We start from the raw sequence: 16,249 nt of genomic DNA, 5'->3' as shown, positions 1-16,249 counted from the left end.
CCTCCACTTGTGCACATGGCAACAATCTTTTCCAGCCTTGGTATAGGTGCTCTGTTTACCAATACCCTTTTCAGATTAACTATGTGATGTCACACTGCCTTTAACCAGTGCAGCTGGCCAACAGCATTCTTCTCTAGAGAATCTAGTAATGCTGTTTTGAAGAGACAATAGAAACAGGGTAATTTAAACAGCAGCCTGCCATTATTCCATGTTCTTGTTGGACACAGACCCTACTAACAAACAGGATGACTGCTCTTCCCTTTAGGATCTGCATTATAAAAGTTGTCCCTACAAAAGTCTTTTATTTATCTCACGGTAATGTATTAATAAGATCTACATTACGAAATGTCCCAATAGAAGTCTTCCTCTTCTTGTACTTTTCTCATGGTATTGTATACTTCTCAACCCTGGAGAGTACTACTAGCACTTTATGATCCATGTCATGAGTAGGTCTAGATGTAAAGAGGAATGAACTAAATTTACAGAAATAATCCTAAATCAAATCACTGGTAAAATAAACATTATTAAAGGATGGCCAGATTATAATTTAACTTCCCAGCCTGTATAATAATTTAAAGAATCTTTTATAAACTCTTATTTACATGTTGCCTTCTCAATATTACAGTACAATAACATATGTTATGACTATTCAAATCTGATACAAATATACATTTCGTGCATTTAATCTATAATAAAACTCAACTCTATAAATACATTAAATACACAACTAGACTGAATCCTTGTTTAACAGATTAGAGGAGCCTCTCTACTTAATTCAGTCTGCAACTGGCTTGGCTAACAGAACTGTCAGCCTTATCCACTGGAACCGGGAAAATGGGGAGACGGATATGCTCTTTAGGTTACTTCACTCGTTACGTGGGATCACGAGCTTGGTAAAACAGGATGTATCCTGTTTCAGAAGATTTCTGAATCTCTGAGGTTAAACCATAAAATTCTTCCATAAGAGATGCATCAATTTTCTGAAATGAAAAAATAGAACTTCAGAAGCAATACTATTTATGAAGAACTGGCAGCCAGTAAACCATATTTTTTAATTTACTTACCTTTAAATTTATAACTTCAAAAAAAAAATAAATATGTCATATGAGTATGATTACAGATCACTAAAATAAAAAAAAATAAAAATAGCAGGTAAAATACATTTTGAAAAATTCTAAAAATGATTGTTTATACAAGCAGCCTGTAATGATGCTCAAGATTAGCATCATTCAATAATTCTGACTAAATAATATGATGTACAGCATTGTGTTTTACTTATAAAAATGATATTGTTATGGTACAATAAAGTTTTGTACATACTTACCTGGCAGATATATACTTAGCTATAGACTCCGTCGTCCCAACAGAATTTCAAATTTCGTGGCACACACTACAGGTAGGTCAGGTGATCTACCGCCCTGGGTGGCAGGACTAGGAACCATTCCCGTTTTCTAATCAGATTTTCTCTCTTCCACCTGTCTCCTGCGGGGAGGGTGGGTAAGTATGTACAAAACTTTATTGTATCATAACAATATCATTTTTGTACATTCAACTTCCCTGTCAGATATATACTTAGCTGACTGGCACCCTTGGTGGTGGGTAAGAGACAGCTAACTACTGAAATAGACAGGTAAACAACCTATGTTGTAGGTATTAATAAAACCTTGGTTTTATGGGTGGCAGGACTAGGAACCATTCCCGTTTTCTAATCAGATTTTCTCTCTTCCACCTGTCTCCTGCGGGGAGGCTGGGTAAGTACGTACAAAACTTTATTGTATCATAATATCATTTTTGTACATTCAACTTCCCTGTCAGATATATACTTAGCTGACTGGCACCCTTGGTGGTGGGTAAGAGACAGCTAACTACTGAAATAGACAGGTAAACAACCTATGTTGTAGGTATTAATAAAACCTTGGTTCCTACCTGATTAGGCGGAAGACTTCGTGGCTACTGCCCAGGAGTATGCTTTGCCTCAAGAGCCTCAGCGAGATATTGATCTATGGCTAAGAGTTCTTGTGGGTCTGCCAATGGGGTCTTATCCACTTACTCGGCAGAGCCTAAAGGCCTTTGTCAATGGGTGCTAATCCACTAACATGACAATATACCTTTTTCAAGGAGCACAACACCGATCCCGATCACCTGATCCTAACACCCGGGTTAGTTCTAAAGATTGAAAGGAGTTATCCCCAAACTCCTAACAAACAACCAATAAACTCAAAACCACATAAACGCACATAAATATATAGTAAAAAAAAAAAAAAATTTTGTACCACCCCCACAAGTCAGATACACCCCCGGTTCCTTACTGACGAAAGGCGACGGCCGCCTGTGCGACATCTTGCGCCCCTGCCAGTAGAAAACCAAAATCATATCTAACAAGAGGGTTATGATACACAAAAAAAAATTAAGGATCAGTATTTGCTCCAAGTCCCAGCACTGTACCCGCTGACACAAACGGGCCGAGAGAGAAGCATTTCTCATATGTAACCCTGACATCCTTCAGGTAATGAGATGCAACGACTGAATTGCATCTCCAATAAGTCGCTTCAAGGATGTCCTTCATTGACATATTTCCTTTGAAAAGTCAAAGAAGTAGCAACCGCTCTTACTTCATGAGCTTTGACTCTGAGTACTTTGAAGGAGTCATCAGGGCAGTTAAGATGAGCCTCCGTAATCACGCTTCTTACAAAGAAGGCCAAGGCGTTTTTAGACATGGGTCTCTTCGGGTTCCTAACAGCACACCAGAGACCTTGTTGACAACCTCCCAGCTGCTTTTTCTTACTAAGATAAAATTTTAGAGCCCTGACAGGGCAAAGAGACCTTTCAATCTCTTTACCTACTAGGTTAGAAAGGCCTTTCACTTCAAAGCTCCTGGGCCAGGGCTTTGAAGGGTTTTCATTCTTTGCTTTGAAGGGTTTTCATTCTTTGCCAGAAACAATGTCTGGAAAGAACATATAGCAGCATCACCTCTAAAGCCAACACGAGAATCTAGTGCGTGGAGTTCGCTTGTTCTCTTGGCAGTAGCAAGGGACAAAAGGAAAATACATTTCCTAGTAACATCTCTAAAAGAGGCACGTTGTGGAGGTTCAAACCTATCCGAGGTCAGGAATTTCAGGACCACGCCAAGATTCCAGCTTGGAGTCTTCGGCTTACTAGACTTTGAAATCTCGAAAGACCGAATAAGATCGTGCAGATCTTTATTTTCAGCTATTTCCAGGCCCCTATTCCTGAAAACAGCTGACAGCATACTTCTGTATCCCTTGATGGTGGATACTGATAGGTGCGATTCCTCCCTCAGGAAAAGGAGGAAATCTGCGATGTTGGTCACAGAGGTATTGGAGGAGGACAGCTTCTTCGATCTACACCATCTTCTAAAGACCTCCCACTTTGATTGATAAACTCGCATAGTTGACGATCTGCGGGCTCTTGCGATAGCGCTTGCAGCTTTGCGAGAAAAACCTCTCGCTCTGACAAGTCTTTCGATAGTCAAAAGGCAGTCAGAGCGAGAGCGGGGAGGTTTTGATGAAACCTCTCGAAGTGGGGTTGTCTGAGCAGATCTGTCCTGTTTGGAAGAGATCTGGGGAAGTCCACCGTCCACTCCAGTACCTCTGTAAACCATTCTTGCGCGGGCCAAGATGGGGCTATGAGGGTCAACCTCGTCCCCTTTGAGGCCACGAACTTCCCGAGCACTTCCCCCAGAATCTTGAAGGGGGGAAATGCGTAGGCGTCCAAGCCCGACCAATCTAGGAGAAGGGCGTCGATTGCAAACGTTCTTGGATCCTCTACTGATGAGCAGAAGATTTCTATCCTCTAGGAGAGGAACGTGGTGAATAGGTCTATGTGAGGTCTCCCCCACAGAGACCAAAGACTTTGACACACTTCTGAGTGGAGGGTCCACTCTGTGGGAAGGACCTGATTCCTCCTGCTCAGTCTGTCTGCCCTCACGTTTCTCTCTCCTTGTATAAATCTTGTAAGGAACGTGGTGAATAGGTCTATGTGAGGTCTCCCCCACAGAGACCAAAGACTTTGACACACTTCTGAGTGGAGGGTCCACTCTGTGGGAAGGACCTGATTCCTCCTGCTCAGTCTGTCTGCCCTCACGTTTCTCTCTCCTTGTATAAATCTCGTAAGGAGGGTTATGTTTCTTTCCTCTGTCCAGATCAACAGATCCCTCGCCAGTTCGTAGAGGGAGAACGAATGAGCCCCCCTTGCTTGCGGATGTAAGCCAGAGCCGTGGTGTTGTTCGAGTTTACCTCTGACTTCCGACTCGAAGAACCTTAGGGCTAGGTGTATGGTCACGAGTTCTTTGCAGTTGATATGCCACGACACCTGTTTCTTTATCCAGGTGCCCGACACCTCCCTTGCTCCTAGAGTTGCTCCCCATCCCGACTCCGAAGCGTCGGAAAACAACACTTGGTTGGGGTTCCGAAGGGCAAGGGACAAGCCCTCATTCTTTTTGAGAGGGGCCTGATTATATATTGTATAATTGTTATGGTATAGATAAGTGTGATTATATATGATAATTGTTTATGGGTATTTTATGCATTGTTGAATATGGTGGGTGTCCTATATATAGACAACATGTGGTAGATTCTAGAAGGTGTCTGTTGATGTATTTAAGTTGTGTTGTGACGTCATAGGCTGTGACGTCATAGACAAGATGGCGGCGGCGTCGGCAGGATGTAAACAATAACACGGGGCAGTAGAAAGCACGTGTTGGTGGTGTGTGGTTGGTAGGGAGAGCTCTCTGTCTGGTAGGAGTTGTTTTTTGGGTCGTAAGTCTTGTGGTGCTGGTGTTTTAAGGTGATTTCTGGAGTGTACTGGAGTTGGAGAAAGCGTACAGGTGGGTAGATTATCATTTTTATAGAGAAAGAAAGGAGTTAGGCTAGGCCAAAATTCAAACTGGTAGCAGAGCGTGGTTGATCAAAGATGCCTGGATCCGACAGTGAACAAAGGGAGACTACTAGATGGAGAAGGGAATGTCTAGGTTTAGCGGGATACAAGAAGAATACAAAGAATGGAAAGGTCAAGAACCGAAGATTGGCTATTGTTGTATGGAGAAGATACAAAATACCCGGCGATAGAAATGAGAATGAGCTTAAAAGGGAAAGCCCGAGAGCTAGTGGAAGCATTAGATAAAGATAAACTTACTGGTACAGAGGGTCCAAAGTTAATCCTAGAGAAACTAGATAAAGCCTATCTAAAAGACTCGGTAATGGAGAATTACGGTAGAATAAAAAGATACCTTCTAATAAGAAGAGAATCTAGTGAAAATATGGCGGACTATTTAATTAGATACGAGAAGGCAGCATCTGAGTGTGAAAGAGCAATGGGGAAAGGCGCGCTTGAAGGCGAAGTCAAGGGGTATCATGTAATAGAGCAAGCAAATCTCACGGAAAATCAAAAACAAATGGTATATTCGGCTTGTGGGCAAGAAAAGCTAGAGTACGGAACAGTGTCGCAAACAATGAAAAGACTATTTGAGGGATTAGGACTAAAGAGGAACGGGAATGGTGGGGTTCGTCAGAAGGCAATGCCAGTTCTGGAGAGGGAGGGAAAACCAAAAGATAGTCGGGGAAGATGGAACGAGGAAGGGGTGGTAGAAATCCTATAACAAAGAAGGGAAGGTAACAGTATGTGCAATATGCAGCTCAGAATGGCATTGGGCTAGGGATTGTCCTCAGAATTTTCATAATAGGAAGAAAACTGAAACAAGGACTAGAAGAAAATAAGGAAAAAACAGAAAATGGGACAGAAGAAGAAGAGGTTTATGTAGGGAGAAGTTAATAAAATAGTGGAAGCATCATGGGAGGTGGTTGATGCAATTTTGGACACAGGGTGTAAATCAACAGTTTGCGGGGAATTGTGACTAGCACGTATTGTCATGGATTTGAGTCAGGAAGAGTTGAGGAGAATGAGGGACACTAGGACAGAGTCTAATAAAGTGTTTAATTTTGGTGAGACATCTTATAAGTCCAGAGGAATAATAGAAATACCTGTGATACTAAAAAAACAGAAAGTTTTATTTGAAGACGGAAATTCTGCAAGGTAGAATACCCTGGCTGATAGGTAAGCAAACCATGAGTAAAATGGGTATGACCCTAAATTTGAAAGAAAATTGTGTCATAGTAGAATATTTAGGGGGAATGAAAGTAGAGTTAAGAGAAGACGAACAGGGTCATTTAAGAGTGCCTATAAGGAGGAGGAAGGTAGAAGAATTATTACTGGAGGGTTGGAAGGGAAAGAATCCGAGGGAAATAAGAAAAAACACAATGAAGAAATTACATTTACAGTTTGGTCATGGAAGTGGAGATAAAATATGGAAGCTAACAGAGGAAGCACAATGGAGTAATGGGTTAATCGAAAAAGAAAAAGAGGAAATAAGAAAGTTACTAACGGAACTGATTAAAAATTGTGAGGTTTGTAAAAAATACAAAAGAAACCCCGCCAAACCGGTAGTAGGCTTTTCTTGGAGTAAAACGTTCAATGAAGTCGTAGCGATGGATGTGGGAGAGATAGAAGAGAGAAAGTTCTTGGTAATAGTGGATATGGCAACGAGATATTGTCAGGCCTGTTGGATAAAAGATAAGAAACCAGAAACTATAATAAAGATACTTTTTGAGTGCTGGTTTGCTATATTTGGAGCACCCTCCAAAACAAATATTGTCAGATAATAATGGGGGGGAGAATTTCAATCAAATGAAAAGTAAGGAGGATGGCAGAAAAATGGAATATAAAGATTAGGCCACAGCATCAGAATCTCCGTGGAGCAACGGATTATGTGAAAAGACCGTAGGCATGATCAAGGGAAGTGTAAGGAAGATGATGGAGGAAGAGGAAGTAGATTGGTCCCTAGCTTTGAAATGGGTAGTGAGTGCTAGGAACTGTTAATGAATAATGGAGGTTTCTCTCCCAACCAATTAGTATTTGGAAAAAACCCTTCACTGCCTAACCTAATAGGAGAAGAAAGTTCTAGTCCTGCAAGCAGAGAAAAAGGGATGGAAGAGGGTATGGTAAGGGACACACTGAATGCAATGCACAAGGCCAGAGAAGCATTTATAAAAAATGAGTCCTGTAATAAAATAAGAATAGCGCTAAACAAAAACATCAGAGAACTATAAATTTGAAGAAGCAGTGGTAGGAGATGAGGCAATTATATAAGAGGGAAAATGAAAATGAATGAGAGGACCTGCTCAGGTATGGGAGTATCGGGGAAAACAATAATAGTCAAACATGGGGATTCTTTAAGAGAAGTAGCTAGGATACATGTGACAAGGATTCAACGACGATCACCAGATACAGAAGAGATACGGCTAGAATAGATAAATCCCATGGGGTGAAAGGTAGGTCAGATGGCCCAAATGAAGGGAAAGTAGATTGGCTGGAAGGAGAGGAGATAATGGGTGAGAGAAGGAATGCAGACACAGAAGAGACTATAGAAAGAGAGGTGATAGAGGAAACAGTGGAAGATAACGGGCAAAGTGGGTCAATAGAAAGCGAGTTAATGGAAGAGATACCAAAATTCAAAAAGGGAAATAGAGTTAGGGCTATAAACAATGATACAGGACAAGTAGAAGAATGGACTATTTTAGGTCTTGCAGGAAAAAGATCAAGCCAAGCATGGGCTGATTCGTACAATATACGAGACTCACCAGTCAGGTGACAAAGGGTGGGTTAACTTGAGGGATTATAGTCAGGTAGAAAAAATTGAAGATGAAGAGGAGGTGTTGCTGGGATTTGAAAATAGAAGCATAATGGAAGGCTAAAGAAAAACGAACTTCTAAGTTGGAGAGATAACCAGGTATATGAGGAGGTAAATGATGTTGGACAAAAAAGCTATATCTACAAGATGGATAGTAACTGAAAAAGATAAAAGGGGGGGAAAGGATATGTAAAGCAAGATTGGTAGCTAGAGGGTTTGAAGAAGAAATGGCTGAGTGGGAAAAGGATGCTCCCACAGCAATGCTGAAATTTTAAAATTCTGTCTAACCATAATAAAGGTGAAAAATTGGAATTGTTATACATTGGATGTCAAAACTGCATATTTACAAGGTGACGAGAATCAAAGAGAAGTGTACTTGAAGCCACCAAGGGAAGATGGTTGGAGGGGATTAGGAAGTTGAAGAAAACAGTCTATGGGCTCAAGGATGCAGCAAAAGCATGGTATTGTAAAGTGAAAGTATGAAGGAGCTTCAAGGTGAGAGAAGTAGACTAGAACCTAATATATTCTTTTGGAAAAAGAACAATAAATGGAAGGCATTTTGTGTACACACGTAGATGATTTTTGCACTAAAGCAGGAGTTTCAGGAATGTATTAGAAATTATGTAGAGGGTAAAGAGTTGGAGGACGAAGGAAATTAAGAGGGGAATACTAGGTTAGGAAACAGTCGGAGGGGAGGGAGAAAGAGATAAAGTGTGATTATATATTGTATAATTGTTATGGGTATAGAGAGTAAGTGATTATATATTGTATAATTGTTATGGGTATTTTATGCATTGTTGAAATATGGTGGGTGTCCTATATATAGACAACATTTTGGTAGATTCTAGAAGGTGTCCTGTTGATGTATTTAAGTTGTGTTGTGACGTCATAGGCGTCGCAGGATGTAAACAATAACACGGGGCAGTAGAAAGCACGTGTGGTGTGTGGTTGGTAGGGGAGAGCTCTCTGTCTGGTAGGAGTTGTTTTTTGGGTCGTAAGTCTTGTGGTGCTGGTGTTTTAAGTGATTTCTGGAGTGTACTGGAGTTGGAGAAAGCGTACAGGTGGGTAGATATTCATTTTTATAGAGAAAGAAAGGAGTTAGGCTAGGCCAAAATTCAAAGGGGCCAACCACCACTTTAAGTGATTCTTCACCTCCAGAGGGATCGGGAAAGAGTCTGAAAGTTGCCCTGTCTTCCAATTCCAGACTTTCTTCAGGAAGAACTGTAGGGGGGCGAATGTGAAGCCTCCCTAGGGGAAAGAACTGTTCCAGCGAGGAAAGGGTCCCCAGAAGGCTCAACCATTCCCTCGCTGAACTGTGTTCCTTCTCTAAGAAGCTCAAGACTTTTATAGAGCCTCGAGTGAGTCTCTCTTGCGAAGGAAACACCCGAAAACCCTGAGAATCCATCTGAATCCCCAGATAAACCAGGTTCTGGCTGGGGATCATCTGTGACTTCTCGAGGTTGGCGAGTAATCCCAGAGACCGTATCAGGTCTAGTGTTGATGCTAAGTCCTCCAAACACTGGCTCCCTGACTTGGCCCTGATGAGCCAGTCATCCAAGTAAAGGGAGATGTTGATTCCCTTTAAATGAAGCCATTTCGCTACATTCCTCATCAGGCTCGTGAATACCTGAGGAGCCGTAGACAGGCCGAAACACAGACCTCTGAATTGATAGATCTCGTCCTTTATCATGAATAGAAGAAATTTCTTTGACGAAGGATGAATGGGGACGTGGAAATAGACGTCTTGCAAGTCCAGGAAGACCATCCAATCTCCTGGACGTAGGGCTGACAGAACCGAGGCGGACGTTTCCATGAGGAACTTTTTCTTTTCCACGAACTGGTTCAGCGCGCTTACGTCTAGTACCGGTCTCCACCCCCCCGAAGCCTTCGGGACTAGAAAAAGGCGATTATAAAATCCCGGGGAGTGGGGATCCTGCACCAGCTCGATGGCCTCGTCCCACATCTGATCCACCATTTGCAGGAGCGTATCTCTCAAAACAGGGTCTTTGCATCTCGCAGACAGTTCCCGAGGAGTTGAAGTTAGGGGAGGTCTGTCCTTGACGGGGATGATGTATCCCTTCCTCAGAACCGACAGCGACCAGGAGTCGGCTCCTCTCAAGGCCCAGGCTTCTGCGTATTCCAGGAGCCTGGCACCCACTGGTGTTTGGAGGATCTGAGAGTCACTTTCCCTTCTTGAAGGGCTGGAAGGTTGACCTTCCTCTCTTGTCTGAGCTCTTCTTTCTGGAGGGGGGACGTGTAGTAGAACCTCCACGAAAGGGCGGCTGAGGAGGACGAGAGTCCTTCTTAGGAGCAGTCACAATAGGGCGGTTCTTCTTGGCTGTCTGCACAAGAAGGTCTTGTGTCGCCTTCGCAGTCAGTGAGCGTGTAATATCCCTTACTAACTGCGAAGGAAACAGATGATCAGACAAAGGTGCGAACAGTAAGGCAGTTCTCTGACTTGGAGAAACAGCCTTAGTCAAGAAAGATCCAAACACCGATCTCTCTTTGAGCAAACCTGCTCCGAAAAGTGAAGAAACTTCTCCCGAGCCGTCTTGAACTGCTTTGTCCATGCATGCCAGGACGCTATGGAGAACTTCTGGGTTACTGAGAAAGTCAGTGTCCTGGGTCTTCTTAGTAAGAACTCCAAGGGACCAGTCCAGGAAATTGAAGACCTCTAGTACGAGGAAAAGTCCCTTAAGGAGGTGGTCCGACTCCGACATGCTCCTCGTCGATCTAGCGGACGATAAGGTGTGTCGTCTGGAAGAGTCGACCAGACTCGAGAAGTCTGACTCTGCTGATGCAGGGAGAGACAGACCCATGGTTTCTCCTGTCTCGTACCAAATGCCTCTCCTTCCTAAAAGCTTGGAGGGAGGCATGCAAAACACTGTCTTGCCCAATTCCTTCTTCGAGTTCATCCATGAACCGAGAGACTGGAGGGCCTTCTTCATGGAAATAGCCGGTCTCATTTTCAAAAAGGAAGAGGACTTTGAGGTTCTGGTACTGGAGAAAAGAGAATGAGGAGAAGGAGGAGCGGCAGGACTAAGCGAATCTCCGTACTCCTGAAGCAATAAGGCGGTTAAAGTCTTGTAGTTGGAAAGACCTTCATTCGCCGGAGACTCTTCTTCCGACACATCTTCCAGTACGAGATCAGCTGAGGGAGAACATTCCCGTTTGGAGGATAAGTCTTTCGAAGACCTCCTTCGTTCTGTAGGGGAAGGGCTTCTATCTGGGGAAGAGCTGATCGACATCGAAGCTCTTTGCCCCAAAGTTTGAAGATCAGAAACCTTCCTTCTTACGAGCCTAGCAGACTCCTTGCACCTGTCTGGCTCCTCACTCCTGGTTGGCGCCATGCGCCTGGCTGGCTCCTCGCTCCTGGTTGGCGCCACGCACCTGGCTGGCTCCTCGCTCCTGGCTGGAGCCTCGTGCCTGGCTGGCGCCTCGCTCTTGGCTGGAGCCTTGCGTCTGGCTAGCTCCTCGCTCCTGGCTGGTGCCTCGCGCCTGGCTGGTGCCTTGCGCTTGCTGGTGGCTCCTTCGCTCCTGGCTGGTGCCTTGCGCCTGGCTGGCTCCTCGCTCCTGGCTGGTGCCTTGCGCCTGGCTGGCTCCTCGCTCCTGGCTGGTGCCTTGCGCCTGGCTGGCTCCTCGTGCCTGGAAGGCACTTTGTGCCTGGAGAGCGCCTCGCGCCTCCTGGTAGGCTCCTCTTGTTCTGAAGAGGACCAATCACAAGTAGGAGCTACTTGCTTGTTGGCAAGAGGAAACGTCCTCGGAGAAGGAGGGCGTTCAGACACACCTTCAATCCTCTTGACAGATCGTCGATCTGAAGAAACGAACTTGGGGGGAGGAACCTCTAAGCGCCGAGAGGACCTCTTGATCGGAAGAGAAGTATCCTTCCTACGAGGAGGATCCTTGGAGACCTCCACTAAAGAAGAGATCCTGAGAGCACTCCAAACTAAAGAAGAGATCTGCTCCTGCATGGCCAGGAGGATCCTTGTGGTAGCCGCCTCCTTATCCTCATCGGGAGGAGGGGAAGGCACTCTGGAAGTTACCTGGGGCTCCACGACAGCAACGGGAGACAAGAAGGCTCTCTTCGCTCTCTTGATTTCCAAGGGCGACTCTTCTGGGAAGCGTTCCGGACTCGAATCAAGAGCAGGTGCTTTCCAGCTCCTCTTCAACGGGCGCGAGCGATCAGTATCCCTCCAACCGCATCTAGGAGATGAGGATCCTGAAGATGAGAAGTACTCACACAGGACGCTTTTACAATAGCGATCCGTAGCAGTCTGAGGTGTAACAGATCCTGCCGAAGGGACGCCTGATCGGTGGGGAATCTCCACAACCTCCGTACGGCTTTCCTTCTCCTCTGGGCCTGGGAGCTTGGAAGAGGTCTAGACCTGGGAACGTTGTGGAGCCGACCAGACGCCCCCTCCACTACACTGGGGACACTCACATCACTGTCCACTGCATAATTCACTTCATCACTATGCTTACCTTGCAAAGCAGCCATCTTACTTTCCATTATTTTAAAGGCAGCTTTAAGATCTGCAAGTTCCGTTGCCGAATCTGCAGGATCTGCAATAGGTGAAGGGGCTGAAAAAGAAGGAGAAGTAGCACTTCTTGTAAGAGGGGAAGAAGTTCCCAAACTAGGAACTAGCTCATTAGATCTAGAACCACTCAAACTTCTGGAGGAAGCTTTCCTCATTCTCTCTCTTTCTAACTTCTTCAAATAAGAAGTTAAGAGTCTTCCACTCTTTAGCACTCAAACTCTCGCACTCTTTACAGGTGTTAGCAAAAGAACATTCATACTTTCTGCAACCCTTACATACAGTGTGAGGATCAACCGAAGCCTTCGGCAACCTCACCTTACAGCCTACATTCACACAAACTCTCATCACAACACTAGAGTCAGACATCATAAGAAAAATCCAAAGCGAGTTCAAGAAAACAGTCCACGAAAGCGTATGCCAATCCAACAATCCAAATACGTCACCAAAAGTCGGTCAAGAAGATCAATTGTCAATGAAAAATGAAAATCCAGTCAAGAGGAACCAACAACAATGTTGATGGTACTGGCGACAGAGAAAATCTGATTAGAAAACAGGAATGGTTCCTAGTCCTGCCACCCAGGGCAGGGCAGTAGATCACCTGACCTACCTGTAATGTGTGCCGCGAAATTTGAATTTCTGTCGGGACGACGGAGTCTATAGCTAAGTATATATCTGACAGGGAAGTTGAATGTACAAAATTCAATTAGCATACAGCACCTTCATTTGTGGGTAAATCAAATTATGACCAAATGAAAAATTTCTTTATCTTGTCATAACAGATTTAGTTCTGGCATCTTCATCTGGATTCTCTTGGTACCTTCAAAGGTTTGCCATCTAATTCAGCTTAGAAATATGAATGGATACTTGATTCTGAATGAAAACGCAAATATATGAAGCAATCAGGCTGCATCTGTTATGACAAACTCATGTTCACTTGAGAGATTAGATAAGTATATCAAAATAAATTCAAGATCTATAGCACAGTGATAAGACCAGTGTTAATGCATGGATCAGAAACATGGGCTCCAAGAAGAAAAGAGGAAGTGAAGCTTGAGTACAGAGATGAGAATGCATAGGTGGATTATGGGTATATGTATTGCTGCTTGAGAGATTGGAAAATGATGAAATGAGGACAGGAGTAGTAAACATTACGAGGTAAAAAGTGAGTCATGATTAAGGTGATATGGGCATGTGTTGAGGATGGATGACGAGGAGGTAGTGAAGAGGGGCTGGAAGGAACCTGTTAAAAGAAGATAGAGAGGGAGACAGAGAATTAGAAGGTGAGAGAAAGTGAAGGCAAATATGGAGAGAAAAGGTTTGGCAGAGGATGATGCCTTTGATAGAAGGCAGTGGAGAAGGTGCATAGGCAACCGACCCCTTAATGTACAGATAACGGTGGGAAAGACGGCGACGACATAAGTAGTATGTTAAAATCACTTACACAAGAAATTTCTAAATTCCATTATTAAAATTAATAAATGGCAAGAAGTGAAATGATGAATGTGACTATCAATACAAAAAATCTAATCAACACAAAAATAAAGTACAATGACAGTTATGGTCTACAGAAGTTCCAAATTAGGATGACTGCAGAATATGATTAATACATACCAAATTGCTAATGGGTTATGATTAACCATTTGATGCTTTGTATAAATGTTATAATGTATTCTTTATACCGTCTAACCTTACCTAGTAGTATACCTAGTAGTAGTTTAAAAGATATGTCTCACTGGCATACCATAATGTACAGTAAACAAAATTTATCTAGTATACAAAATATATCTAATTCCAAAGCAAAACCTTAATGGTAAGGTTAGAATGTCTATGGCCCTACAAAATCAGATAAAATGACTCATCACTTTCTCACTGTGCTTCATATTTTTGCCCATGCATTTTCCATACTACTTTTTTCTTGCTCTTCATAATCTCAAGGTACTGTTCATGAAGAGTAAACATTTCAATGACCATATTATGTTTTAATTGTTAGTTCAAGTATTGTTCAAAGGAGTGAGAATTACAAAATACTAGTTGTATTTTTCATAGCTAACAAGCCTGCAATCCTAACATTAGGATAAATCTTCTGGTGACAACTGGAAACTGGTTAAAAACAACAAGAATTGTATATGCAAGGAATCGGTGGCACCTAGCATCTAGCATCCATCACGGAAACGAGATGGAAAGAAGTCAGAGACCCAAGACCAACCTTGTGACATATTAGTTTCTCTTCCAACCCATGGTGAAATGGTGCAACTTGTCCCCATTGAAACAATATTATAAGCTTTTTCTTTCTCAACCAATTTTTTTTATATACTTATACTGTACAGTGCGTCCTTGACTTCCGGCGGGGGATCTATTCAGAACCACACCATAAGTCGTTAAAGAGCTTTAACAGTGCTTTACAGTGCCGTAACTCGAGTTATCGTGCCATAACTTGATGTTACATCAAGTTACAGCGCTGTTGCCTTTAGCACCGTCAGCACTGTAACTTGGTGTTGCATCAAGTTATGGCACTGTAAAACACCATTAATGGTGCTGTAAAACACCACTGATGGTGATGTAAAACACCGTTAACAGCACTGAATAAGCGCTAAGATCGAATTGGCGTAAGTCAGTGGTTCCATAAGTCAAGGATGCACTGTATATACATTTTTTACTTTTATATTTTACTAGTAACAGTCGTTATTTTCCATATGTAAAATTTTGTTTTAGTTAATTGTTAACGTACATAATGTAGGCCATAAAACAGTGAGTCCACATCAACAGATCAGACTATCTTAGAGAGGGATGAGTCCCTCCTCATCAGCGCTAAGATAGCCCACAAATTTGCATTCAAATGTTTGAGATAAGATATAGCCTTAGCACCAGATTACAACTACCTGATGTAAGACAAACTATCAACCTCCTCTTGGAGAGGATGAAGAATTCCTAGCCCCCGCTGTGGAGAATAAGTCTACCCACGATACAGTCTGGAAGGCAGAAGAGGTAGTAGACACCATCCAGCAGCTTCTTGAAAGGTTAGGGAACCTTTCAAATGGACATCAGAGGTTTCAAATGGACATCAGAGGTGACCTATCTAGCCTGAAGAGGGATAAAACTAGTAAAGTAATAGTATCTTCCATGGTGAGCAAGAGCTGGTGGAGATACTTGAAAGATCTGCTGGAATAGAGAGAATTGTCCCGTCCCAAACTGAAAAAAGTTAACATGATGCAGGACTGAATTAGCATGACTAAAACAAGGGAACTCAAAAGATATCCTTGAGTCCTTCCTAGTCCCAGCAGAGCCTCTATACCTGTAGGGGCGACTGTAAGTGGAATTTTTGTCTTCTTAGAAACATTACTGAATTCATGAATGGAATCAATAACTTCTGCATAAAAAGAACAACAACCTCTGCATACAAAGAAAGAAACTCCTGAATCCCCAAATCCTCCACTTCCTGGAAAGGAGACTGAACTGCTGAAGTGGATGGAAGAGTGTCCTGATCACTACCTTGAGAAACCGAAGACCTTCTCAGGTGGGTTTTGGGATTCCATGATCAAAAAGCAAAACACACAACACACACAGGCACTCCAAAAGAACTGCACAATCACAAAAAGGGAAAGCACAGGCTATGGTAAAATCTGGCTTGGGGAAAGAGAGAGCAAAGGCTATGTCCACTCTCAAAGGCAGTTGAAAAAAAATTGTCACAAGGCTGGTCTTGGGTCTCTGACCTCTTTACACCTTCTTGTTTCCATGATGGATGCCAGATGCCACCAATTCTTTGGATATACAGAGGAACCGCAGTTTTCTTCTTGCATAATACATTCCAGAATGTCTCATTAAGTCTGAAGCGTATGAAATCCGAAACAATAACTCCCATTAGGAATAATGTACCCATTAATGTGTTCCAGACACCCAAAAATATTACCAAAAATGAAAAATTTTCTAAGACAATTTGTATTTTTCATAGCTACAAACCTGAGCTCTTAACAATAGGATAATATCTAGTGCATAGCGGAATCCAGTT

At 43.0% G+C, this 16,249-nt stretch overlaps 1 protein-coding gene across 1 annotated transcript in view; it reads right to left on the bottom strand.

Annotated features, from left to right (window-relative positions):
• Window positions 1-289: 289 nt before the first annotated feature.
• Window positions 290-16,249, bottom strand: part of LOC135222390 (ubiquitin carboxyl-terminal hydrolase 46-like) — a gene marked incomplete at its 5' end in the record, with an annotated part of 36,705 nt that continues 20,745 nt past the window's right edge. The window contains one exon of the mRNA XM_064260478.1: window positions 290-980. Coding sequence (XP_064116548.1) covers window positions 873-980 — 108 coding nt within the window. The remainder of the gene's footprint in view (window positions 981-16,249) is intronic.

This window comes from Macrobrachium nipponense, chromosome 3 (genome assembly GCF_015104395.2).
Source record: "Macrobrachium nipponense isolate FS-2020 chromosome 3, ASM1510439v2, whole genome shotgun sequence".
Lineage (NCBI taxonomy): Eukaryota > Metazoa > Arthropoda > Malacostraca > Decapoda > Palaemonidae > Macrobrachium > Macrobrachium nipponense.
The sequence above is the reverse complement of the archived record's forward strand: the minus strand, read 5'-3'. Positions and strand labels throughout refer to the sequence as shown.